Source organism: Panthera leo, chromosome C1, assembly GCF_018350215.1.
Source record: "Panthera leo isolate Ple1 chromosome C1, P.leo_Ple1_pat1.1, whole genome shotgun sequence".
NCBI classification, from domain to species: Eukaryota; Metazoa; Chordata; class Mammalia; order Carnivora; family Felidae; genus Panthera; species Panthera leo.
In genome coordinates this window covers 192175034-192201006 of record NC_056686.1, presented here as the reverse complement: position 1 = coordinate 192201006, position 25973 = coordinate 192175034, and the positions used below count along the sequence as shown (strand labels likewise).

Below are 25973 nucleotides of genomic sequence, written 5' to 3'. Positions count from 1 at the left end.
GACTCTTGATTTCAGCTCAGTTCTTGATCTCAGGGTTGTGAATTCAAGCCCCACATTGGGCTCCACACTGGGTGTGTGAAGCCTACTTAAAAAAGGGGAGGGAAGGGGAGGGGAGGGGAGGGGAGGGGAACGGAGAGGAGAGGAGAGGAGAGGAGAGGAGAAAGGAAAGAGGAGAGGAGAGGAAAGGAAAGGAAAGGGGAAAGGAAAGAGGAGAGGAGAGGAAAGGAAAGGAGATAGGAAAAAGGAAAAGGAAAATATATGGTTTACACTAGGTTGCCATTTCATTTTGTCAATGATTTCCTTTTCTGTGAAGCTTTTTAGTCTGATGTAGTCCTACTTGTTTATTTTTGCTTTTGTAGCCATTGCTTTTGTTATCAAATCCAAACAAAAATCCTTGCCAAGAATGATGTCAGATGGCTTACCACCTAAGTTTTCTTCTAGGAATGTTATGGCTTCAGGTCTTAACATTCAAATATTTAATCCATTTCGAGTTAATTTTTTGTGTATGTATAAGATAGTGGTCCAATTTCGTTCTTTTGCATGTGCCTGTCCAGTTTTCCCAGCACCATTTATTGAAGAAAATGTCCTTTCCCCATCATATGTTCTTGGCTCCTTTGTCATTAATTGACTATATACATGTGGTTTATTTCTGGATTCTATTCTGTGCCAATGAGATATGGGTCTCTTCTTATGCCAATACCATACTTTTTTGATACTATAGCTTTGTAACATAGTTTGAAATCGGGGAGCATGATGCCTCCAGCTTTGTTCTTCATTCTCAAGATTGCTTTGGCAATTTGGTGTCTTTTGTGGTTCCCTACAAATTTTAGGATTTTTTGTTCTATTTCTATGAAAACTGCCATTGGAATTTTGGTATGGATTCCACTGAATCTGTAGATTTCTTTGGATAGTATGGGCATTTTAACAATACTAATTCTTCCAGGGGAGCCTGGGTGGTTCAGTTGGTTAACCGTCTGACTCGCTATTTATGAGTTCAAGCCCTGCCTCCAGCTCTGTGCTGACAAGACGGAACCTGCTTGGGATATTCTCTCTCTCTCTCAAAAATAAATAAGTAAACTTTAAAAGAAAATACTGGGGCACCTGGGTGGCTCAGTCGGTTAAGCTCAGGTCATGATCTTGCTGTTCCCGAGTTTGAGCCCGGGTTGGTTGGGTTCTGTGCTGACAGCTCAGAGTCTGGAGCTTATTTCAGATTCTCTCTCTCTCTCTCTCTCTCTCTCTCTCCCCTCCCCTGCTCACACTCTTGTCTCTCTCTCAAAAATCAACATTAAAAAAATAATTTTAAAAAATACTAATTTCTTCCAATCCATAAGCACAAAAATCTTTCCATTTATGTGTTTCATCTTCAGTTCCTTTCATCAGTGTCTTATAGTTTTCAGTGTGCAGGTCTTTCACCTCCTTGGTTAAATTTATTCCTAGGTATTTTATTCATTTTGATGCAATTGTAAATGGAATTGTTTCCTTAATTTCTTTTTCTGATATTTCATTACAGAATTCTATTTTTACAGTCTGCCCTTCTCTCCCCTGACATACCATTCTGCAGAGATAGCTTTTGTTAACTATAGCCAGTCTGTCTCCTTCTAGATATCTCTACTCATTTACAAACGTTAACTTTTTTTTGCAAATGGGATCAAGCAATACTACCTTTCTGCATCTTGCCTTTTTCACTTAATAGTGTTCTGTGGACATCTGGACATACGTGCACATTTAGTACACACAAAGGTTTACCTCATTCTTTTATCAGCTATATGCATAGTCTAGTTACCTTAATTTTTAACCAGTGCATTCTCTATTAGAACCAATACTGCAGCAAACACCCTCGTTTATTTCTCTGAGCACTTGTGTGGCTATGTAGTGTAAATGAGTTAATGTGGGACAGCCGGGTCAAAGGGTGTGTGTGCTTTGTAGTTTCACAAGTATTGCCACTTGCCTTCTGAAAAGGTGGAACCAGTTTATACTTCCATTCAGTATCTTGAGAGTGCCTGTTTTCCTACACCCATGTTAAATTAATTAAACATTAATTTTTTTAACATTTATTTATTTTTGAGAGAGAGAGAGAGCATACATGTGCAAGTGGAGGAGGGGCAGAGAGAGGGAGACAGAGGATCCAAAGCAGGCTTGCACTGTGAGCACAGAGCCCGATGTGAGGTTCGAACTCCCGAATGGTGAGATCATGACTTGAGCCCAAATGAAGAGTCAGCCGCCTAACTGACTGAGCCAACCAGGCGCCACTTAATAATATTTTTAATCCTAGCCGATCTGAGCAATAAAAAGTAGCTTCACACTATTACTTTAATTTGTATATTTTTCCATTGTAATTAAGATTGAGCATCTTTTTTATGTTGTTTGCCATTTGTAGTTTGTGTTCATTGCCTATTTATTTCATGAACCTCTATTTAAATTACGTTGTTGGTCTTTTTGTTATTAATTTGAAAGAGCTCTTTATTTATTAAGGAAATTGGCACTTTTTTATATAAATGGGAGCTGTTTTTTCCCAGTTTGTTTTTGTCATGTCATTTTGTAAGTGGTATTTTGTATTTTACTAATATTTTAATTTTACATGTTCACATTTATCACTCTCTTATGGCTTCTAAGATTATAAAATATTTGCCCCATGTAAATATTTTGCTAACATTTTTCTCTAATATTTTTTTGTAGTTTTAAAATACTTTTATGGTTTTCTTTTCATAGTTAAATCTTCAATTTATCTGCAATTACATTTTCTTATGGAATGAGTTAGAGATTCAGTTTTATTTTTTCCACAATGTCTCACCAGTTGCCACAGCATCATTTATTAAATAATTTATCTTTACCCTCTTTTACTGTATAGTAAGTTCCCATACACATTTGAACCCATATCGTGCATTTATAGATGCCCAGCATACAGACACCACAAACACAGTAGATAATATTCTTGAAAAACAGGATGTATGAAATCATAATCAGTACTGTGCGGTGAGTGGTGGTTTACTATTTGTTGACGCCTTGAGGTGAGGAATAAAAATTACCAGTTGTCTTAAGACAATGGCATGCAAGCTAATAAAGAGCACCTATTCCAGTTTATGTGCAGGGTTTGTTTTTCCTCACATCAGTAACCTAGCAATTTATTAGATCAGAACCTTCTAGCCAGAAACCCATTTTGGTTTTTCATTTAATCTTAGGCACTGCTGGTCTCATAAAAGCTGTGAAGTAATAATAATGTTGAGCACTTATATTGTGCTTTCCATCCCTAAGTGCTATCTAAACTTTTAACTAATTAAATGCATTGACGACAGGAAGGGATTTGCAGACGTCTTCAGGAAAACCGATATCTGGTTGCACACCTGTGAGGGATGATTCCTAAAAAGCATTAACTCCCTCTTTGAATGGCACTCAGCAAGCAGAGGAATAAAAAGCTGGTGACATTATTTCACTTCTTTTGAAAATTTCCTTGGGTATCTTCTAATTAGTCTGGTTAAACTCACCTTTTATCTATCTCCCCAGATATTCCCTTTCTACATTCCTGGGGGTATTCAACAAGCTTCTTTTGATGTCTTCCCTGTTGGTTAATCACAAAATCATAGAATCTTCAAACTGAGAGGGATCCTTATTGATCCTGTAGTTTTGAACGACTTAGTACAATCCCTTTATTCTGTAGATAAGGAAACTGAGGCACGGAGAAGTGAAGTGACTTATAAAAAAGGTTGCACAGCTTACCGGGGACATAACTGGGAATAGAAGCCAAGAAGTGTCACTCCTTTATCTGCTGTTGGTCAGCCCTGTCCTTTGTTTCTCTTTGTGAGCATTTGAATTGACCTTTTCTATTTTCTTAACTTTTTTTTCTTTTTTGTTTCCATCCTTTCCCTACTTCTCCTTCCCTTCTTCACTTTCTGCCTGTTATGTGTCTCCTGTCCTTACATGATCAGCTAATATTGCCTTGATTTCTCCTGTATTTCCGTATCTCTTCAAATGTGGAGTCTTTTGTTGTTTCCTGTTAAGATGTTTTATAGTGGTCTCTACTCAAGCTCTCTCTGAAAAGCCATACTTCTTTAATTCCTCCCACATCACATGCGTAGAGGGAGTTGTTCTGTTTTGCTTTGCTCTCCCCAGCTGTAGTTGCCACTCCTTTTAAGAAGTTACATCTCTAGTTTTGGTAAATAGGCTAGGGTTTAAGTTGATGGTAAGTCCATTTTTGTCACAGAATTTGGTGATTACTTTAACTGATGAATTTCCCAGTTCAACTGATAATAATATAATATTTAAAATCATGTTCCATATTCAGAAAACAACACAAGATGTGACCATTTAAGGGAAGTTTCATACAAGGAGTAAATGTGTTGGACAAAAAAAATCTGTAAGGCACAGCAGGTCCAGTTCAGATGGAAATCATGGCGATAAGCCTGGATCAATGCAGGCTGTGCGTCTTGTTTCCGTGCGGGAACCAAATCAGTTTAGAAATCCATTTCTACATGGCGGGTCAGTAGGCATCCAGAGACCTCAGAATTCTCAGGCTGAGCCAAACCCAGAGGCTGCACTCTGACCTAAGATATCCTTAGAAAGGCTCCTTCCTAGAGTAGTGAAATGTGCATAAGAGGGGGAGTCTGGGTCTGTCACCAGCTGGCCAAGTGATCTTGGGCAGCACACATCACCTCTAGACCTCAGTTTTCTCATATATTAAGGAAGCTGAGTTTAAAAGATCACTTAGGGCCTTTCCTTATTTACTACTCAGTGAGTCAGTATTATCTTAACTAGAGCCAAAATGAACAATAGAGACCTAAATATAATTAATTTCAGACATATAACTAATAAACTCAACAGAGAAGTAAAATTCTGCTGACCATACCATGAGAATTTTCTGGACTTGTTTCCATTTAAACTATTTTAATTATATTCCTCATAAATACATGTGTACCTCTATCAGACTGTATGGCCTGTTTGGGGGGCTCACAACATGTGGACCCCATAATTGTACTCACCCTTTGTAAATGTTTCCACTGGAGTTCCTTGAGGTTGTGGCCTGATGAGGCCACACCCCTGGAGGCACTTTACCTAGTGCAGAAAACCTGTCTGAAGTAGGCCCCACCCCAGATATTTTTCTGAATAAGAAATTTGTGTTCTTGGGTTCATCTGTTATTCACCCATTGAAGACAATTGAAATTGAAAAAATTTTTTCTTTTATTCCCTGAGGCTGTTTCCAGCAGGAAGCAAAATGTGATCTGATAGAAATGATGATGACCACTCACAAATCTACCCAATTACATCAACCCAGATTAAATTATCACATAGTTTACAAAGTCTAAGTAGAAATTGTCACCTTTGGGAGAGGCTCAGATAAGAGCTAATTGGTGACATCATAATCCACCCTCAGGGAAGTGCTTCATTAACCAAAGTTTCAGTCCTGTGAGAGGGGTGAAGAGCAGCTAATTAGAGAAGTTTTCTGTTTATATACAAACAACCCAGGACTGAGCCATAATAAGGGGCTCAAAGGTTAGCAATGGGGAAATGGCATTTTAACAAACTTTTTGAAATATGAAAATCCCCTTTACTAGTTATCCCCCCTCCTTTTTAAGTAAGTTCTGAGCCCTATGTGGGTGAACTCACCACCCTGAGATCAAGAGTCACGTGCTCTGCCGACTGAGCCAGCCGGGCTCCCCTAGTTATTTTCTATTTTTAAGAAAAATAATACGGTGGCATTCTTTTTATTTTTTATTTTTAAAGACTTACAATTAAGAATAGTAAAATTTAGAATTGAATGAAAATTCAGAATATTCTGTGTGCTAGGGTTTTCCAGCCCGGGAAGAATCTACAGACTGCTTTTTCCTAGCTCTTCACAAACTCACCTGGCCGAGATCACTGGACTTCACCGTACCCACCTGTTAACGCCGACAAATGGCACTCAGAGAAAATATAGTGAGCACAACCTCTCTCATGGTCCTCTGGCCAAGCAAATGCCAACTAAATTATATTTGAAATCATTTTACAACGTGTGACAGTTTTGATTCTTTCATCTCATCAAGCGAGCTTGTTACCACTGGTGAGTGGCAGGTGGCTTTGTTTACCATGAATGGGGTCTTTGGGTTAGACTTTTAAGGAGGGGCCGTTTGTCAAGTGCAACAGGCCTCTTCATCACAGTATTCCCAACAGTTGTCCCGAGTCTAGATGTTACACAATGGCTGAGGAATGCCTGTATTGAGATGCAAGGTAACTGGACAAATCAGGGGGTAGGAATTAGCCAGTGCATGAAGAGATTCAATGAGAAAGAGTTTTTTCTTTTTTCTTGTCCAAGTCACTAGTGGTCTGTCCCTCTCCCCCCGTAGATCTTGAATGTTGTGGTGGTGCCAAGGGAGTGAAGGCAACGGACACAAAAGAATCATTTGTGCCCTTTTCCCAATCCCACAGATCTCTATTGGCCACAGACCTTGAACATGACACTGCAATTTCCTGGTGCCACACATGAGTAATAAGCAGCTGTTTCTGAAACTGTGGTTTGGAGAAGGCAGCACTAGGTTATTTTTTAACTTAATTGTAATTTTTGATTGGTCTGCAAGAAAGTAAATCAAATAAAGACTGTTGTCTTAGTCTGCAAGAAAGCCATAGGCCTCAAATTCCAATGCTGACCATCTTGACCAGAATAGAAAGGGGGGGAAACGTGTGTATCCCTGAACTGGAAGTTCAACCAGGCAGCTTTCGTGGGCCGCAGTCACACAAGACGGATAAGCAGATTTGGTATATTTGTCAGTCAGCTGGATCATGAAAAGTGCTATTTGGCGGCTCCTGGAGTTTTAGAACTACCTGAAATGATGAGTGAAAAGAATTTGTAGAAAGATTGCAAAAGTAAAAAAAAAAAAAAAAAAAAAAAATAGCAAAACGGGGAAGAAGATACCAGCTTGGTGTTGATTTTGCCCTTATCCTTCCGTGTGATGAGAGGACGCATAGTTTTAAATTACAAATGAAAGTGTGTATTCTTTGACTACCTGACCCTTAAAAAACTCTGAAATAATCACATATGCACAGTCTCCAACTAGGTAGATCAGACTAGTGCGTTCCTTAGTACAAGAAATTCAGTTTAATGGAAAACAGAAGCAAACTCCTTTTCACTATTTTGGACATCTGCCTTTTCTCAAGGAGATAGGGCAGTTTGGCATGGACAAGGTGAAGGAGGTTGAGTGTGGGGGGTGGGAAAGGGGGGAAGAGCTACATATGTTTTCTGCTAATTACTTTGTCATAATTTTATCCACATAGGCTGGCACTTTGGGGACGATAAGTGGAGGGATAACCAAACCTCATGTCAGAGATCTATTTCACCTTCACTCGTGACTTATCTAAATGACCACCTGGTTAACTAAAACCAGTAGCCTTGTTCTGCTAAACATGGAATGGCCTTGTGACTTTTGATGGATTGTGATGAAGTTCTATTAACTTGTGACCAATTTAATTACAAGAATGAAAAGATTAAGAAAGACAATTTCCAAGTGTTGCTAAAGTATTATATGAGTGATTCAAATCAAGTTTGAGGTGTGTTACATGTCTTTCCCCAGCATTCGGGCTGCCTGTCTGTCGTATGAGCTCTGTTCTCTCATTAACAGCAGTGTTGAACGGAATGGATCTATACACTTTACATTAATCTCAACTGATCCTATCCAAACAGAAAGACAGTCTGATGCCTTTTAAAAATGACATGTAGGGGCACTGGGTGGCTCAGTTGGTTGAGTGGCTGACTTCGGCTCAGGTCATGATCTCGCAGCTCATGAGTTTGAGCCCCACGTTGGGCTCTGTGCTGACAGCTCAGAGCCTGGAGCCTGCTTTGGGTTCTGTGATTGTCTCTCTCTTCCCCTACCCTGCTTGTGCTCTGTCTTTCTCTCTCTCTCTCTCTCTCCCACAAATAAGTAAACATTAAAAGTAAATAAAATAAAATAAGTAAAAATGACATGTAAAAAAAACCTTTTTGGGGTGCCTGGTGGCTTAGTCGGTTGAGCATTCTACTTTAGCTCAGGTCATGATCTCACGGTTCATGAGTTCAAGCCCCACATCAGGCTCACTGCTGTCAGTGAGGATGGGATCCTCTGTCCCCCTCTCTCTCTCTACCCATCCCCCCTCTCATGCTCTCTCTCCCTCTCTCTCTCTCTCTTAAAAATAAATAAACATTAAAAGAAAGACCTTTTTTTCTCCCCCTTGCTATAAATCACAAGTGTTTGAGATAAAGAATGAATCTAAATCATATAAAGTTTCTGTTTCGATTAAGATAAGCTAATAATAAGCTATGACTTATTGATTACTTGCTCTAAGTTAGACATTATGCCCAGTACTTTCATTATATTAAATCTGATGCTTCTTTCAACCCTGCAAGGTAGACATTATCCTGATTTTTAAGTTGAGGAACTAAGGCTCAAAAAGGTTAAGTAACTTGCCAAATTTGGTCTCATGGCTAGAAGGCAGATGAAGTAGAATTTGTGCTCTGCCTTGCTGCTTCCCCTTACCCAGAAACAACTAAGTTCTGAGGGAATATGGAAAACTCTGTAATGTCAATCTCTCTGGGAGACTGATGAATCAACTCCCACATGCCAGAAAAATAGTCAAGTCGACAAGAAGCAAAAATGATAGATTTTTTAAAAACAAGCTTTGACCAGTTTTATTAAGGATGCACTTTTGTGATTTACTTTGTCCTGGTTGGTCCTGGCTTGCTCTCAGTGATATCAGAATCTCCTGGATCGACTCTAATCTAAATAACGCAGTTAGTGGAACTTTTCCTCATGCTGGACCCTATCGAAGACTGTTGTTACTCTGGGCAGTAATACTGCCTAGGGAGGTACTCCAACTTAGGGTTGACACAGAAGACTTCTCTCAGGTTGTGCACTTGTTGGCCACCTATTGGCTTGTTGGACATTTGACTTTTTCCTGCCCATAGTCATTTTCCAGGTCCATTGGTATCCTGACAGCTCTTTTCTACTTTGTTCTCAGTTGGAACCTGAAGATAGTGGCTGCTTGGGCTTTGGTCTTCTTTGGTGCCACTATCTTCATGGTGTTTATGGAATATGTCCCTAGCCTTAAGCCCCCACCAAGATGGCTAGGAATTGGGAGTGAAAGTTGCAAGACTCTTGGGGGCAGGAGGAGATGGTAGAGGCAGGACATTTGGTTTCTTTTTACGCAGTTGTTCAAAACAAAGATAGATCTGGTTTTTAAAAAGAACCCTAGGAGATTTCACACCTGGAATCTACTTCGTTATAGTAATAAGACCTCTAGACCAGAAGCCCTAATAGCTAGATTCTGTTCCCAGTGTTGCTAGTAGTTGTATTCAAAGACAAGACTTAAGCCTCCTACATATATCTGTACCTCTGGCAAACTGTAAGTATGAAGTTTTCCTTTCTGTAATATTAAAAAATTCAAAAATAAATGTATAGACTATTACCTCACTGTCCTGGAGGAGAAACTTTCAGCATCTTCAGCTCTTTGGAACGTGGCCATGAACCTAAGCTAACACATAGGAAGAGTAATTAATCAAGTGTAAAGAAGCCAAAAAAGTTCCTGAACAGCTGAGCAACCACCAGGTCCACGCACTCTTTGTGCTCCTCCCTAAATCACACAGCAGAATGACTGAAAATGTTTGTGACACAAAGACAGCCCTGAAATGTGACTGCTGCTGCTGCCAAGGAGGGAAAACAGGAACACCTCCCTGGTCAGTCAACAAGAGCTTACGTCCCTGGCAGAGAGGGGACATTTAAGACAAGTATGAGACTCAGTCTTTGCCTTCCAGCAATTGACATTCTCAGATTTCTCCATATAAAATCACCATTTTATAGGTAGTATCACCATTTTTATACGTTCGATCTAGTTGGATAAGCAAAACAATCACATGTTAAACAATAGTAAAGAGTACAAAACAGCATCAAGTTCTGTATTAAATTATATGATGTAAAAGTAAATTATACAAAGCACAAGACATTCATAACAGCTGAGGTAGCCAAAGATGGCTTTCCACATCAAGCTGACTAGATCTGAGCTATGAAGCCTAGGTGAAATTTAAATATGTGTTAAGAAGTGAAACTTAAGATAGAGGAAATGACAAGGGTGAGGGCCCAAGAGCAAATGTAAGCACATTCTACACAGGGAAAAGTTTTCTCACAACAGGAGATATACAGTAAAAATTGGAAACTGAGCTTAGATAAATAGTATGGATGGAATCAGCTTATGGAGACCCTTGCACACCAAGCAAAAATGTAAGCTCCAATCCCGTCCAGTTCATTCTTGTATTGAGTGCCTGGGACACAGTAACTCAATATCATTTTATGAAATGAATGAGTGAAGAGATTTTCTTAATGATAAAATAAGAATTCACCAAGATTTGAAAGAAGAGATGATACTTGATAAAAGCGATGTCCAAAACTGATTAGTATATACACTGGATGGACCAAAGGGAAAAGGCTGGCATCCAGAAATAAAACTAGAAGATTATTTCATCAGTCTAGAGAAGAGTGATAATAGGCTGGGGAAGACAGGAAAAAGGGACTTACACCAGAGATATTCAAAAAAGAATCAACATGAACCTTGAAAACACTATGCTGAATGAAAGAAGCCAGCCACAAAAGGCCATATATTGTATGATTCTATTGATATGAAATGGCCAACATAGGTAAATCTATAGAAGAAAAAGTAGATTATTGGTTGCCTAGAGCTTAGGGGAGAAGGGATAGGTTAGGGGGCAAATGGGAGTAACTTCTAACGGGTACAGGTTTTTTTGGAAGACTTGATGAAATGTTCTAAAATTGACTGTGATGATGGTGCACATCTGTAACTATACTAAAAAACACTTAATTGTAGACTTTAAATAGGTGAATTACATGGCGTGTGAATTACATCTCAATAAAGCTGTTATTTAAAAAAAGAGGGAGTGAATAAATATGGTGAATGACAATATATGTGTTTGATGGAGAAAATGAGCCACTCACTATAGATTCTATAATTTCCAGAGAGATTCTCATCGAAATACCAAGAATATCCACTAACACCATTATTACTTAAAATTAGGATCACTGAATGATAAAGTAAGGCATGAAACATAAGAGGTACAATATTAGAAAGGAAGGGACCAAGTTATCACTTTCAGAAAACCCCAAGAAATTACCTAAAAAAGATTTGCATTCATGAAAATTCAGTAATATAGTTATATGTAAGATATCCCAATGTCAGTATATTCTAATATATAAGCAGTAGCTAATAAGAAAGCATATTATACAAAAGTTTAACCTTGAGATAATCTAAATAGTAGTGTGAGTAGCTTAAACTGGGGGGAAAAAACCCAGAAAATTTTATTAGGCAATAACAAATGAAGATTTAATAAAATAGAGATATAGACAAGGTTCTTTGATAGGGAGAATAAATATTATAAAGATACCGATCCTCAAATTAATTTTTAAAGTTTATTAAAGTCCACATGTAGGAATAAATATACGTTTCTGACAGTATAAGTTTGTTGAAGTATTTCAGAAGCCTTCAAAATGCAAAATGTTCATACCCTTTGTCTCAAGGAAGTTTTCTAAAAGAAAAAAAAAAAAAAAAAAAAAAGCTTTATGCACGAGATGCCCAGTCTTCTCCTTTAGATCCTCCTTTCATGTCTTGCTCCATATCTTCCCCTCTCACCGTCTGTCCCTTCAAACAACCTTTACTCACCTGGTTTCCAGGCTCTTCTATATACTGCTATTTCCCCCCTAAATGGACTATATCTTGTTAGAACATCTCTCTGAATGTGTCACTAACCTTAATTTGTTTAGGAAAGAGTAACATAAGTAAAACCAAACTCAGCTGCACTATTGTTACCACAATTTAGAGCTAACCCTGTGACACATTGGAAAGTGTTTGATATAAGATTTGGTAGTTGTTGTTTCTTAGAAAGTATGTATCGTGTGTTGGTATTAGGAGTACCTGTTACTGGGGTTTATCGAAGTTAATGGTCCTTGAGAAAACATAAATAAAAGGAGGTCTATCTATGGCTTCTAAAGGAAATGGAGAGGAGAGTAAGTTAAAGAATGATGGAAATGTACCTGCTTAACTCAAAAAACAGCCAGCATAATTTCTACCCCCTTTATTAAGAAAAAAATCCACTCTTATAAAGCAGTGAACTTTATTTTTCTGTTCACTTTCTGCAGCATAATACAAAAATAGTATACATTGTTTCTTATAAAAAGAACTACATATATACAAAATGAAAGACTTGCTTTTCCAACTTGTTCCCTTCCTTAGAGTTAACTACTGTTATATTCATTTTTAAAACATGAGATTATTCCATGATGTTTAAAAACCACTTTGAGTTTTTTATCTCCAGTATTAGATAGAGCTTCATTTTTTGCAAAATGCATTATTAGATTCCTTGCAGTCTTTTATTTTTATCAGTTACTGCTATTTATTCACCTTGACATTGTAATTTCTCTTTAGGTATGACTTACTACATTTCCCTCAGATGTTATTTTTATGTAAAATTGTCATTTTAACTCTGTATTTATTTGAAAGGATCCAGCTACTACCAGTTATTTCCAGCTACTTCCAAACTAACTTTAATGTTCATTCTTTTCTTATATCAAAATCAGCATGTATATGTAGGTGCATTAATGAGAGAGAAGTAAAGGCAGATGTTTTTCTTGTTAGTATTGACCTGCTGAAGTCTTTGAAGCTCATGCAGTATTAGTTCAACGAGAGCTGACTAACATTGGTTCCAGACCCATGGATGTTTGCAGGCTAACCGGTGAGGTAACAGTGGGAGGTAGGCAGATACAAGACAGTAGGGCCTGGCGGGGACAACTGTCCGCTGCAGAGCACGTGCCTCAGTAGGAGCAGATGGCCCCTACTCACAGCCAGAATTATCATCATGTTGGAATTCAGGCCTAGTTTTGCTGTATCTAATGATTTTTCAAAAGAAGCCAAAAATATGGGTATTTATGTGAAATATCCCAATTATTAAATTGGCTCACTTTTTAAAACACTGAGAGATTAAAAAAAAAAAAATCCTCAGGCTGAATGTGGCCCTCAGACGGTCAAGTTGCAACCTCTTTATATTAACATACTTATCAGCAGCAAAAGAAACCTATTTTTCCACATTTGTTACATGTTGTTGGGGAGACGGTGAAAAAGCTATCCTATTAACTCATCAGAGGAAAGGGATTACTGAATTTACAGCACAACATTCGACATTAATATTCACCTTGTATGTGTCCTATTTTGGGAAACACACCATACTTAGGCCACACCATAACGGTATGCTGGTCTACGAAAGTAGAGTTCCCCATTTGTTGGTCCTCAACTCCCTGTATCACACTACAAAGAAAGAGGAATACAAAAGAAGTTTCAACATCTTCATTTTCCAACCTCCAGTGGTTTAAACCAGAGAGCTCTTTTGGAGTGAAAATACTACGTCTTTTCTTTCTCAGCGTTGCTGAGAAATTATAATTAGAGGTTTTCCTGTTGTGTAAAGGAAAGGAATTCCAGTCCTCCTGCGTCTGCAAGACTTCTGTTCTCAATGAATTTGCTTCCCTGTCCCATTTCTCTTTCTGCAGGTGATAGAGGGGAAGCTGGCTCCATTCTTGGGCAAGGTCATTAAATTTGCCACCTCACACGTGTACAGCTGCAGTCTTTGTAGCCAGAAGGGGTTCATCTGTGAAATCTGTAACAATGGAGAGATCCTCTACCCTTTTGAGGATATTTCAACAAGCAGGTACAGAATCTCTTGTCTTAACAAAAGTATACCTGAATATGTCACATGTCGTTCTGTTTGGCCTGATCAGGCCGACTTTTAGTCAAGTACCGTATATCTGTCTCTTACCTTGTATCAGATTCCTCTTATTCTTGGAGAATATTTTTTGACCTTTTGGTTTCCTATATTTATTCCCAACTCACTTCACTGTCTTTATCCAGAATGAGATAACAGAGTTGCAAAGAAACATCACCTATTTCTCCCTTCTTAGGTAACAAAGAGGGTTCAGATTCATTTTTAGAATGAAGATTAGGGAGGATGAATCCTCACAACATTTCAGGGCCAAGTGATAGGCAATGGGAAATTGCAGTCTCAGAGCAAGGCCAAAACCGGCCCAACTGCCAGGAATAAAACTACAAGACACTGGGGAACAGCTGTCTGGCTCGCCACATGCTTTTCTCCACAGATGCGCTGCAGTGTGGCGATGAAAGTTTTAGGATCCAAAGGAGGGAAAAGTGGGAGTTTATGTGGGATTATTTTTCTAACCAAAGTAATATTTGGGCATCATCACATTCATTGGTTGATGGATGATTTTTTCCCCCCACTAACTTGAGACCAGGGTTTTTACTATTGCTTTTCTTGAATCACAAAACGATACATATCACTTTTCCTTTCATCCCAAAAGCATCATAGAAATATATACTGTTTCTGTATCTGTGCACTGGCTTCTTTGGCCATGAAATCATGCCTCATTTCCCACCCAGCAGGGCTCACTTACACTGTGGTTCTGAACAGAAGGGAGGCATTGTAGCCAGGGGGAGTTGAAGCATGTAGGCTAGAGCTAAGATATTAAGAGTTGACTCAGCCCTTCTGGCCTCTTCTTAAACCCAAAGACTCTTTGTAAATATACAGGAACTTGAGTTGGCCCCACACACAGAAAGATAAACACATACGCACATATATACATGTTCCAGCCTCGTTTCCTGAGTACAGGTACTTAGCTCATGGCCTAGAGATTATATACTTCTTAAAAATGTACACCACACAAAAACTTGTACACAAACATTCGTAGTAGTATTCATAATAGCCAGAAAGTGGAAACAACATAAATGTCCAGCTGATGAATGGATAAACAAAATGTGGTATATCCATACGATGGAATATTATTCAGCATAAAAAGGAATGAAGTACTAACATGCTGTAGTGTGGCTGAACCTTAAAAACATTATGCCAAGTGAAAGATGCCAGATACAAAAAGCTGTATATTTTATGTTCTGTGTATATGAAATGTCCCAAATAGGCCAATCCAGAGAAACAGAAAGTACATTAGTTGTTGCCTGGGGCATGGGGGAAAAGGAAGAGAGTAACTCCTAATGGGTGCAGATTTCTTTTAGGGATGATAAAAATGTTCTGGAATTAGATTGTGGTGACAGTAACGTGGTCTTGTGAATACATTAAAAATCAGTGAATTGTATACTTTAAAAGAATGAATTTTATGGTATGTGAATTAGATCACAATCAAAAGTATTTAATAGAAAATAAAACAAATTAAAAAATGCTTCCAACTCTATAAACCATATGCTGGGTCACAAAACAAGTTTTAATAAATTTTTAAAAACTGAAACCATACCAAGTATGTTTTCTGACACATTGAATTAAGATCCCCAGTAGCAAAAAAATATGAGAAACCTCAAATATTTGGATAAAAAACAGTACACACTAAAAACTTATGGGTCAAAGAAGAAATAAATCACAAGAGAAATTTTAAAATATTTTGGAAAAGGGGCTCCTGGGTGGCCCAGTCAGTTAAGCATCCGACTCTTGATCTCAGCTCAGATCTTGATCTCAGGGTAGTGAGTTCAAGCCCCACATTGGACTCCATGCTAGGTGTGAAGCTGTATTTATCTATCTATCTATCTATCTATCTAATGAATGAACATGAAATATAAAATGTCAAAATGTATGGAATGCAGCTAACATAGTACTTAGGGTGAAACCTTTGGCTATAAATATATCATGGAAAACATGTCAGAAAAAAAGGAAAGGTCTCAAATCCATTACCTAAAATTCCACCTTAAGACACTAGATAACAGAGCAAACTAAATCGAAAGCAAGCAGAGGAAGGAAAGAGTAAAGATTAGAGCAGACATCAATGAAATGGAAGATAGAAAAAAATTCATTAATGAAATCAAAAGTTGGTTTTTTGAAAGAATCAACAAAATTGACAATCCTTTAGCAAGACTGACCAAGAAATTAAGAGAAAAGAAACAAATACTCAAAATTAGGAGTGAAAAAGGAAAAGGCAGTTAAAAGAACTATAAAGAGATACCACAAGTGACTTTATTCCAACAAGTTAGACAACTTAGATGAAATGGACAAATTTCTAGAAAGACAAATTACCAAAATAGACTCAAGAAGAAGTAGAAATATGAATAGCCCTATAACAAGTAAAGAAACTGAATTAGTAGTTTTTAAATCTGCTCATAAAGAAGCCAGATGCCTTCATGATGAATTTTGTTGAATATTTTAAAAAATAATACCAGTCCTTCACACAGGGATAAAGAGGGGCATTACATAATGATAAAGGGATCAGTCTTCCAAGAAGACACAACACTCCTTAATGTGTATGAAGAGAGTCAAAAGACATGCAGCAAAAAACCCCTAATAGAACTACAAGGAGAAACAGACAAACCCACAATTATATATCCACTATTATACTTAGAGACTTCAACACCCCTCTGTCAGTAACAGATCCAGCAGGCAGAAAATCAGTTTAAGCATATCGTTAAACTGAAAAGCACTATCAGTCAACTGGATCTAACTGACATCTCTGCCAATTCATGTTGTTCATCCAACAACAACAGAATATGCATTCTTCTGAAGCTTACATGGAACATTTAACAAGAGAGACCACAGTCTGGGCCACAAAACACATCTGAAAAAATTTACAAGAATAGAAATCATGCGAAGTACGCTCCCAGACCATAATGAAATTAAACTAGGAATCAGTAACAATGTTACTGTTACGGTACCTGTAAAATGCCAACATATTTGGAGATTAAACAATATGTTTCTAAATAACACGAGTTGATCATTGATGTCCACACAAAACAGGGATGTTTATAGCAGGTCTACTTGTAATCGCCAAAACCTGAGAACAACCAGGATATCCTTCAGTATGTGGATGGTTAAATAAACTGTGGTATACCCATGCGATGGAGTATTCTCCAGTAATAAAAGAAATGAGGTATCTAGACACAAAAGGACATGGAGGAACCTTAAATGCATATTACTAGGTGAAAGAAGCCAGTCTGAAAAGGCTGTATACTGGATGATTCCAACTGCATGACATTCTGGAAGAGGCAAAACTGTAGAGACAGTACAAAATCAAATCAAATCAAATCAGTGATTACCAGGAGCTTGGGAATGCATAAGACGAGATGAATAGGTGAAGCACAGGTTTTTTAGGGCAGTAAAATTATGCGGTACGGTTCTGTAATGGTACACACATGACGTTTTACATTTGTCAAAACCCATAGAACCGTAGAACACAGAGTGAGCCTTAATTTAGATTGTGGACTTTAGTTGATAATAATGTGTGAATATTGGTACATTCACTGTAACCAGTGTGCCACACTAATGTAAGAGATTAATAGAGAAAACTGGGGGTTAAGGTAGTATTATGGAAACTGTATTATCAGCTCAATTTTTCTGTCAATCTGAACTGTTCTAGGGGTGCCTGCTGGCTTAGTTGGTAGAGCAAGTGACTCTGGATCTCAGGGTTGTGGGTTCAAGCCCCACATTGGGGGTAGAGATTACTTAAAAAAATAAAAGTTAAAAAAATAAACAAATAAATAAATAAAAGTGGAAAAAAAACTGTCCTAAAAAATAAAGTCTATTTTTAAAAAAGACAATTCATCCAGCTGAACAGTTGACTCAAATACCAAAGCTGATCAGTGTGAATAAACTTTATTAGAACGATTTTAGACTTACAGAAAAATCACAAAGATAGTACAGAGAATTACCATAGACCCCACACCCAGTTTTTCTCTTATTAACATCTTACATTAATATGATATATTTGTTACTATTAATGAACCAATACGGATACATTATTATTAGCTGAAGTCCACAGCTTTTTCAGATTTCCTTAAACTTTTTCAATGTTTATTTATTTATTTTGAGAGAGAGTGTGTGCATGCAAGCAGGGGCAGGGCAGAGAGAGAAGAGAGGGAGAATCCCAAGCAGGCTCCATTCTGTCAGCACAGAGATCAACACAGGGCTCGAACGCACGAACTGTGAAACCATGACCTGAGCCAAAATCAACAGTAGGACATTTAACTGACTCAGCCACCCAGGTCCCCCAAGATTTCCTTAGTTTTTACCCCATTATTATTTCTGTTTCAGAACATCTCCCTAAGCTCCTCTTGGCTGTGACAACTTCTCAGACTGTTTTTAGGACATTGACAGTTTTGAGAAGTACTAGTATTTTGTAGAATCCCTCTGTGGGTATAGACCTGATATTTTTCTTATGATTAGACTGGGTTTTATGGGTTTGGGGAGGAGGAGTGCAGAGATAAAGTGCTGTTTCCATCATATCATATCACAGGGACATGCTATCAACATGACTTATCACTGCAATGTTTGTGTCAGGTTTCTCCACTGTTGATACTCTTCTCCTCTGACCCTTCTCCATTGTTACCCTCTTTTAAAGGAAGTCACTATGGGGGCACCTGGGTGGCTCAGTCAGTGGAGCATCCGACTTCAGATCAGGTCATGATATGGTTTGTGAGTTCGAGCCCTGCGTCGGGCTCTAGGGCTCCCGGCTGTCAGCACGGAACCCACCTCGGATCCTCTGTCCCGCCCCCCCAGCTCCCTCCCCCTGCTCACGCTCTCTCTCTCAAAAATAAACAAGGCTTTAAAACATAAATAAATAAAGGAAGTCACTATGTGCAGCCTACAGTTAAGGAGTGAAGATTATGCTCCACTTCCCTTGGGAGTGGAGTCTATACAAAATCACTTGGAATCCTGCATGAGTGATTTGTCTCTTCTTCCCATTTATTTTTTTAAATTATCTATTCATGTCAGTGTGGGCATGTGCATATTTATTTTATATTTTTGGTTACAACCCAGGATTACTTTACTTTGTTGCCCAGACTGTTCCAACTTTGGCCATCGGCTCTTTCAGCTGGTGCCTGCATCACCTTGACACCCTCCTACCATTGTGGGTGTTTGTTTCCGAGCATTTCTGTACTTTCTGGTGCTACCAGACATTCCAGACTCATCATGTATATTTCTTGCCCTAATCCTACAAGTAGCCATTTCTCCAAGGAGCCCGGGTTCCTTTTATTGGAAAATATTAGAAACCAACATGAGGGCACTTAGATTGCACACCCACTTTTAAAGCCCTCGGTCCCAGGACTCATCCCTTGAGGAGGGATGAGAAGAGAGATGCTTCCCTCTGACTACACGTCAGAATTTCCTGTGAGACTTGTTGGGTTGTTTTAACTCTGAGCATCTTTATCTTCAGAGTCTCCCCGTGTGATTCTGCATGGCAGCCAGAAGAAAGAATCACTCCTCTAAGATGGCTGTGGCCATAGTCAGACGTGCCAGATTCTTAACAGTCCGAATGACCACATTAACACGACTGTGGACTCAGAGGGCCCTTCACCAAGCAGGAAGGAATATGTAGCTGTTTAGAATCTTCCGTTTCTCTCTTGGTCAGATGCAATTCTGTAAGCTGCACAAATGTCTGAGAGCAAAGGAGCCCTTACCAGCCTACCTGGGATTTCAGGTTGATAATACTTCCCAGGACCCTGCTGAGCTCTCTCTAGTGGTGTCCAGTTTCCAGTGAAACGCTGGGAATGGTTCATGCAAGTCTGGGGTAAAAGACAAAAATAAACACCAATGAAATATTTATTAAAGGAAAACTTTAATCAGAAATTGAGTTGCAGATTTAAAACCTGTCCATAAAAATGTGCTGAATAAATGTGATAAATAAAAATAAATTTGAATAGGGGGGTAGATTTTAAAATTTCACTGAAATCTTCATGGATAAAGTTCTGTGATATCTGGGATTTGCTTCAAAATAATCTGATGGTGGGAGAGAGGGAATAGATATAAATGAAAGAAATTGATAATTTTTAAAACTAGATGATAGGTACACAGGGGTTTATTACACTGTTCTGTGTACTTCTGAATATGTTTGAAATTTTCCACAATAAAACGTTTTTAAAAATCTGTAAGTAAGGGGGCCTGGGGGCTCAGTCGGTTGTGCATCCGACTCTTGAGTTCAGCTCAGGTCATGACCCCATGCTTAGCACGGAGCCTGCTTATGATTCTCTCTCTCTCCCTCTCTCCCTCTCTCCCTCTCTCCCTCTCTCCCTCTCTTCCTCTCTCCCTCTCCCTCTCTCCCTCTCCCTCTCTCTCTCTCTCCCTCTCTCTCCCTCTGCTCCTCTCCCCTACTCTCTCTCTCTAAAATAAAAAGTAAAATCTATAAGTAAAAATCTTAGAAATGAAGTATTTAGTGAATTTGTCACCACATAGCCTTGACCATCTTGCTAAAGTCAACACCTCTGTGACCTCAGAAATATGCTTAATATCCCTTCAGATCCAAATATCATCTGAACAGCATAATTACAACTCAGTAAAAAACATTCTACAAGCATTACAACTATTCATTTTTTCAATAAATGACTTACTGAGCATACTGTGTTCGTGCATTGGGCTAGGCTCCGGGGCCACACGGTGAACATGGCATGTTCCTTGCTCACAAATGGTCCACAGTCCCTGGCAAGAGACACTGAGCCATCAGGCAGTTGGGTTGACGGAGCCCTGGTCTAGGGGGTGGACCTAGAGCTCCAAGAAGGGACATCGTCCAAAGCGGTCATATACATGGTAGGTGAAAAAGCAGTTCCACAATTTCTAAAAATGTTAGCTCTGTGTTGAACTTTATCTGAAGCACTGATTTATTCACGTCCGTATTAGAACATACTTGGTTTTAACATGCTTATTTGATTACGACCATATGTCAAACATGGGTCAACTCTTCATAGTTTCTTTTCCTTATTAAATTAATTGTTATGCAGGAGAAGACTTCATGAATATGTAATTTAAAAATATAGCCCTAGCATTAATGTTTAGAACGCCGTCTCTGACAGACATAGACAATGTGCTGGGGTTGTAGGAAATTGCACTAATATTTACTAGTGCTGGTGCCAGCAATTTACATATCTCGTCATTTAATTCTTATGCCAGTCCTCTGAGGGAATCTTGTTACCTCCATTTTAATAATGAGGAAACCTAGGTTCAGAGGAGCCAATTAACTTGGCCCAAGAGATAAGGCCAAAACTTGAACCCAAATATATCTCTCAAATCCATGCTTTTTTCATTATACATCACTGTTTCTTCTGTACCTGTCGTCTTCAAACCATTTTTGCAGCGTACCCTCAAACAGAAATGTGAAGAAATGACGTCCCTCTGTCATTAAAGAAGTGTCCCCCCAGACGGTTATTCTGAATTCTCCCCATATTTGCCACCCTGAAAGTTTTTACACTTGGAGCAGTGAGCCAGCTAGATTAGGGCGGGGGAAAGACACGACTTTCTTTTGCAAAATGGTGGGGGGCTGTGGTGAGGGGGTGTGGGGAAAGAGCTTCCTTCTGCCCCGTGCACAGCACTCGGCAGGTCGGGAGGCCCAGGGGCGCCTGCGGGAGCTGGAGATCTGCCTGACTCAAGCTGAGGGGGCAGACCCCCGCTTGCTGCACTGTCCTCCCCACTTCCACTCCGTTCAGCCGATAATGCGGACAGTTTCACATTGAGGTAGTCTTTCTTCTCCAACACAAATTAAATACATACCTCTCTCTAGTTTAAATAGGAAAACACTCAGACCCAAACTGCAAGATTTTAAATACAATAGTGAGATCCAGAATCACAGAACTTAAGCTTAATCCAGTATTTACCCTCCTAGAGGACTAAACGGAAAGCACAGCTTTAGAAGAGAGAAACATTCTGTTAAAACAGCAATAAAATTCCACATCCTAAAGACAGAGAAATGACAAAAAACGTACCCTCCTTGATCGAGAATAAGAAATAAAACTCTAACTTCAGAATTACAAATCAGAAGGTTAGACTGATACCTCTCTAAGACTTGAAGGGAAAACAGTGACTATGAAAGCAAAGAAGTTGCATATATCCACAAAATGACCCTGGACTTAGATTTTTTAAAAGAAAAAAACAATCCTCAAATTGCCTCCTATGCCGCTTTCTTTCTGACATCTCTACATACCACTAATCTTCGCTTGTTATTAAAGACATAATGCTGCTAAAGAGACCATCCTGCCTCACACATTTGTGTGTGAAGATGCCATTCCTGAATCTTGAAATGCTTCCAGATCACAAGTACATAAATACTTCATCTTAAGAACACTCAGCATGCATTTTAACATGGGACTTACAAGATACACCAGCTATCATAAATCAGTTCCATCCTTTCTGTCTGATCCATTTGCCTTTGTTAATTTTTTCATGTGACATACAAATCATCCCCACAAGTTTCCCAATATGGAAAACATTGCACTTCTAGACTTTATGACCCCTATACCATTTGGGGCTGTATCTAGATGTGGGTATACTATCAGAAGATTCTACTTAACACTGAATTTGGTGTATTCCATATAGTAGGCATTCCATAAATACTTATTGTTTGGTTCAGCTCTCCCCAACATATCGTGTGCACTCATTAAGAACACTGACAAAGCTTTTTAAGTAAACTGATTAAGAAAGTTTAAAATATTTGCTCTATGTGAAATAGAGAATAGATTCTTTATGATCTCACTTACATGTTAAACCTGAAAAAAACAAACTTACAGAGAACAGAGTGGTGGTTGCCAGAGGCAGGGGTGAAGGTGGTCAAAAGGTAAAAATTTCCAGTTATAAGATTAATAAGTTCTGGGGATGTAATATACCACATGGGGACTAAAGATAACAATACCATATCATATATTTGAAAGTTACCAAGAGAGGAATAGATCCTAAAAGTTCTCATCACAAGAAAAAAATTTTGTACCTATACCAGTTGATGGATGTTAACTAAACATTGTGGTAATCATTTCACAACCTATATACATATCAAATCATCATGTTGTACGCCTGAAACTAATACAATGTTATATGTCAGTTATGTCTCAATAAAACTGGGGGTGATGGAATACTTGGATAGATAGAGGAGCATAGTAAAAGTCTGAATAACACTACTTTTACGTAAGCTTTGTCTGTAAGGTTGAAGCAACCGACCTACTATTTGAGGTATTCCTGTGGTGTGAGCATCGGCCTGCCCAACATTCATTTCTCCAAGGAAGGCATTCGAGGTGTTCTTCCTGGAGGGGGCTGGGGGGCTCCAGTGGCTCAGTGGTGACTCTTCTAAAAGCAGTCCATGTTTTTTGAAGCACTGTGGTTTGGAGAAGCAGATTGAGCATAACTTGCCAGCTTTTCTTCAGCTGATCACTCCCTCCTCTCCTCCAAGAATGACGATTGCACTGAGGACCTTGAACTTAATCAACACCAAACTCTTACCGGTTAAGTCAACATATTTTGACACCATGTTCAATTTGCACACATTTCAGGAACGTTTCCTACATCTGTCTATTGAGAATGAACACTAGCCTCATAGAAGAGTCCATAGCAAGTGAGTTTCTAACATGGCCTCTCCTCTTTTTCATTTTAAAAATTTATTTCTTTAGGTTAACTTATAGAAAAAGAAGGCCTGGGCACCGGGGTGGCTCGGTTGGTTAAGCATCCAACTCTTGGTTTCAGCTCAGGTCATGATCTCTTGGTTTGTGAGTTCGAGCCCCAGGATGGGCTACTCACTGATAGCGCAGAGCCTGCTTGGGATTCTCTCTCTCTCCCTCTTTCTCTGCCCCTCCCCCACTTGTGTGTGTGTTCATGCTCTCTCTCTCTCTCTCTCTCTCTCAAAATAAATAAGCTTTAAACAAAGAAAAAGAAAAAGGCAGCCTCCCAAAGAACTCAGTCCAAGCCCCATTGCTCTCATCCATCTGGCCAAATTTCAGAAAGGTCCAGCTTGTACTGAAGAACATGTAGACTCCTCCCAACACTCTTGACCTTGTGAATTGGTCTTTGTCATCTTACATTGCATGGCAATCCACACCACCCTGCCCCTGAGGACCTCAACTTGTTGGGGAGTGGACTTTGGTCTTTGCCGTGGCACTTTTCTGCCCTTCCTGAAGCTTCATGAACACACTAAGTTTCCAATAGCTAATTGTAGTCAAACCTCATAAAGGTTTGTTTAAAAGAGAGAAAGCAACTGCTGTATTATAAAGGATAGAATTACGTCTTCCATAGAAGATGCTGAGATGTGCGGTTTTCCTCAGCACAGCTTGAGCAGTCCATCAGGGGCTGTGTTTTCTGTGCCCGGGTTCCCTTTGATTTGTCCCTGGAGGATAAACGTGGAGACGGCTTTCCTGAAAGTTGTCGCTTACTTCGGTGCCTAGAAAATCACCAAACCCCAGATTCGCCAGCAGCCTTACAAAGGCTCTTACATTTTTCTGGGAGCCAGTTCTAGTTTGTCATTTTCTGAAAGAGAGGTTCATGTTTAGGCAGGAATTTTTTGGTGGGGGTTGGGGACTAGAACACACTCCAGGGTAGAAGGAGAGGGAAGGGCCGCCCAGAAGCCGGTCTTTCCTTGTGGCGTCCTATTTGTTCAGCCTTCGTTTTTGTCAGTCCTTGCACAAACAGACTGAATACCTGGATTATTCCCTCATCTGGACTCAAATACTCATACATTACATACCCTTTCTCACTAATCAGCCTGACACATTCCTTTGTTGGTAAATGGTTCCAAAACAAACACTGTCAGTGTACCTAATTAGCAGGTTTGCGGGCTGTGCTCACAGTCCTGTTACATCCTGTTCAACAATAGAGAACAACAGCCCTGGCGAGGTCGGGCTTACAGGGAGGGAACCGCTCCCCCCAACGCATATACACTTTTTTAATGATATTTCCTTTCTGTGGCTTTTCTTGGGAAGCAGCCACTTGGTGAGTACTGTGATGAGGTGTGGGATTCTTGCAACAGCTACAGGAAGTTTGGACTCCTCTTCGTAGGCACCTTTGCTTAGGAGCCATTAGTTTCCATCTGCTTATTGTTCTTCTCTCTGGTACTGGAGAGGAGCGCAGTGAGGAACTTTCTCCACGTCCTCTAACACTGACGAGAGAGGTCAAGATCCCTGCCTGTGTTCTAGAATCATAAATGAACAGAGATGGAAAGGACTGTGGAGAACATCTGGATATTTTAGGGGTAGAAAATCTGAAGCCCAGGGAGCTCGCAGGTTTTATGAGGGGCAGAAGCCGAGGAGCAACTTACCAAGATGGAATTCTGCTCTGCGGCTACATGACTGCCAGCTCTTAAATGCCTTTATTGTATCAATGAAGGTTTTCCTTGATTAAAAAAACAAAACAAAAACAAAACAAAAAAATAAATTAAAAAAACTTGAACGCAATGCTAGTTTTTTTTGGCTTTTAAACTTCGGTCAAAGAGTAACTTGGCAAATAACATCTCACCTTGGCCTGGTGGCTCCTATATTCACATGTCAAAATGTTTCAGAATGTCTGCTAACACAGACGAGACTTTTGTGAAACGCTCAGGGCTGACCTGACCCTGTATGCCATTAAGCCACTTTATAAATACAGTGCACTTATAAACACAGCCCTCGCTGGTGCGGCTGCCATTGTATTTTGAAACCATTTGGTCCCTTGAATAGATGGCTGTCATCTCTAACTCGACGCATTTCTTACCAAGCTTCTCGTTAGGTGTCTGGTTAATACTGTGTCGTCATCTTATCTCTAAGCATTTCAGACAACTCAATTTTTTGTTGATTGGAGGGAGTAAAGTTCAGCATTGTTTAATTCATGTTGTAACTTTCTGACTATAAAACTGATACGCATTACAAAACATTTGAAAAGTACACAAAAGTATAAAGAGGAAAATTCTCCATACATATGTCTGTATGTTTACTTTTTTTTTTTTTTTTTTTCAACGTTTTTTATTTATTTTTGGGACAGAGAGAGACAGAGCATGAACGGGGGAGGGGCAGAGAGAGAGGGAGACACAGAATCGGAAACAGGCTCCAGGCTCCGAGCCATCAGCCCAGAGCCTGACGCGGGGCTCGAACTCACGGACCGCGAGATCGTGACCTGGCTGAAGTCGGACGCTTAACCGACTGTGCCACCCAGGCGCCCCTGTATGTTTACTTTTTAATAAAATATGTAGATATATGGTTTTATTATT

The 25973-nt window shown here is 39.3% G+C and overlaps 1 protein-coding gene and 1 long non-coding RNA gene across 17 annotated transcripts in view; one reads left to right on the top strand and one right to left on the bottom strand.

Moving 5' to 3' along the window:
- PLEKHM3 (pleckstrin homology domain containing M3) overlaps positions 1-25973 on the top strand; it is a 196807-nt gene that overhangs the window by 150064 nt on the left and 20770 nt on the right. For 9 of the 16 annotated variants that reach the window (XM_042949931.1, XM_042949932.1, XM_042949939.1 and 6 more), the window contains one exon: positions 13539-13696. The exons of 1 other annotated variant lie outside the window; for it this stretch is intronic. In XM_042949931.1, coding sequence (XP_042805865.1) covers positions 13539-13696 — 158 coding nt within the window. Of the gene's footprint in view, positions 1-5778; positions 6858-13538; positions 14787-15562; positions 15781-19205; positions 19927-25973 lie in introns of those variants that run through there. 6 more of the 16 variants (XR_006205673.1, XM_042949942.1, XM_042949943.1 and 3 more) reach the window with 6 other exon arrangements.
- LOC122226560 lies at positions 12222-20758 on the bottom strand. The gene is made up of 3 exons (XR_006205674.1): positions 20377-20758; positions 19458-19554; positions 12222-13299 (listed from the first exon to the last, which is right to left on the bottom strand). It is a non-coding gene; the product is annotated as an uncharacterized LOC122226560 (long non-coding RNA).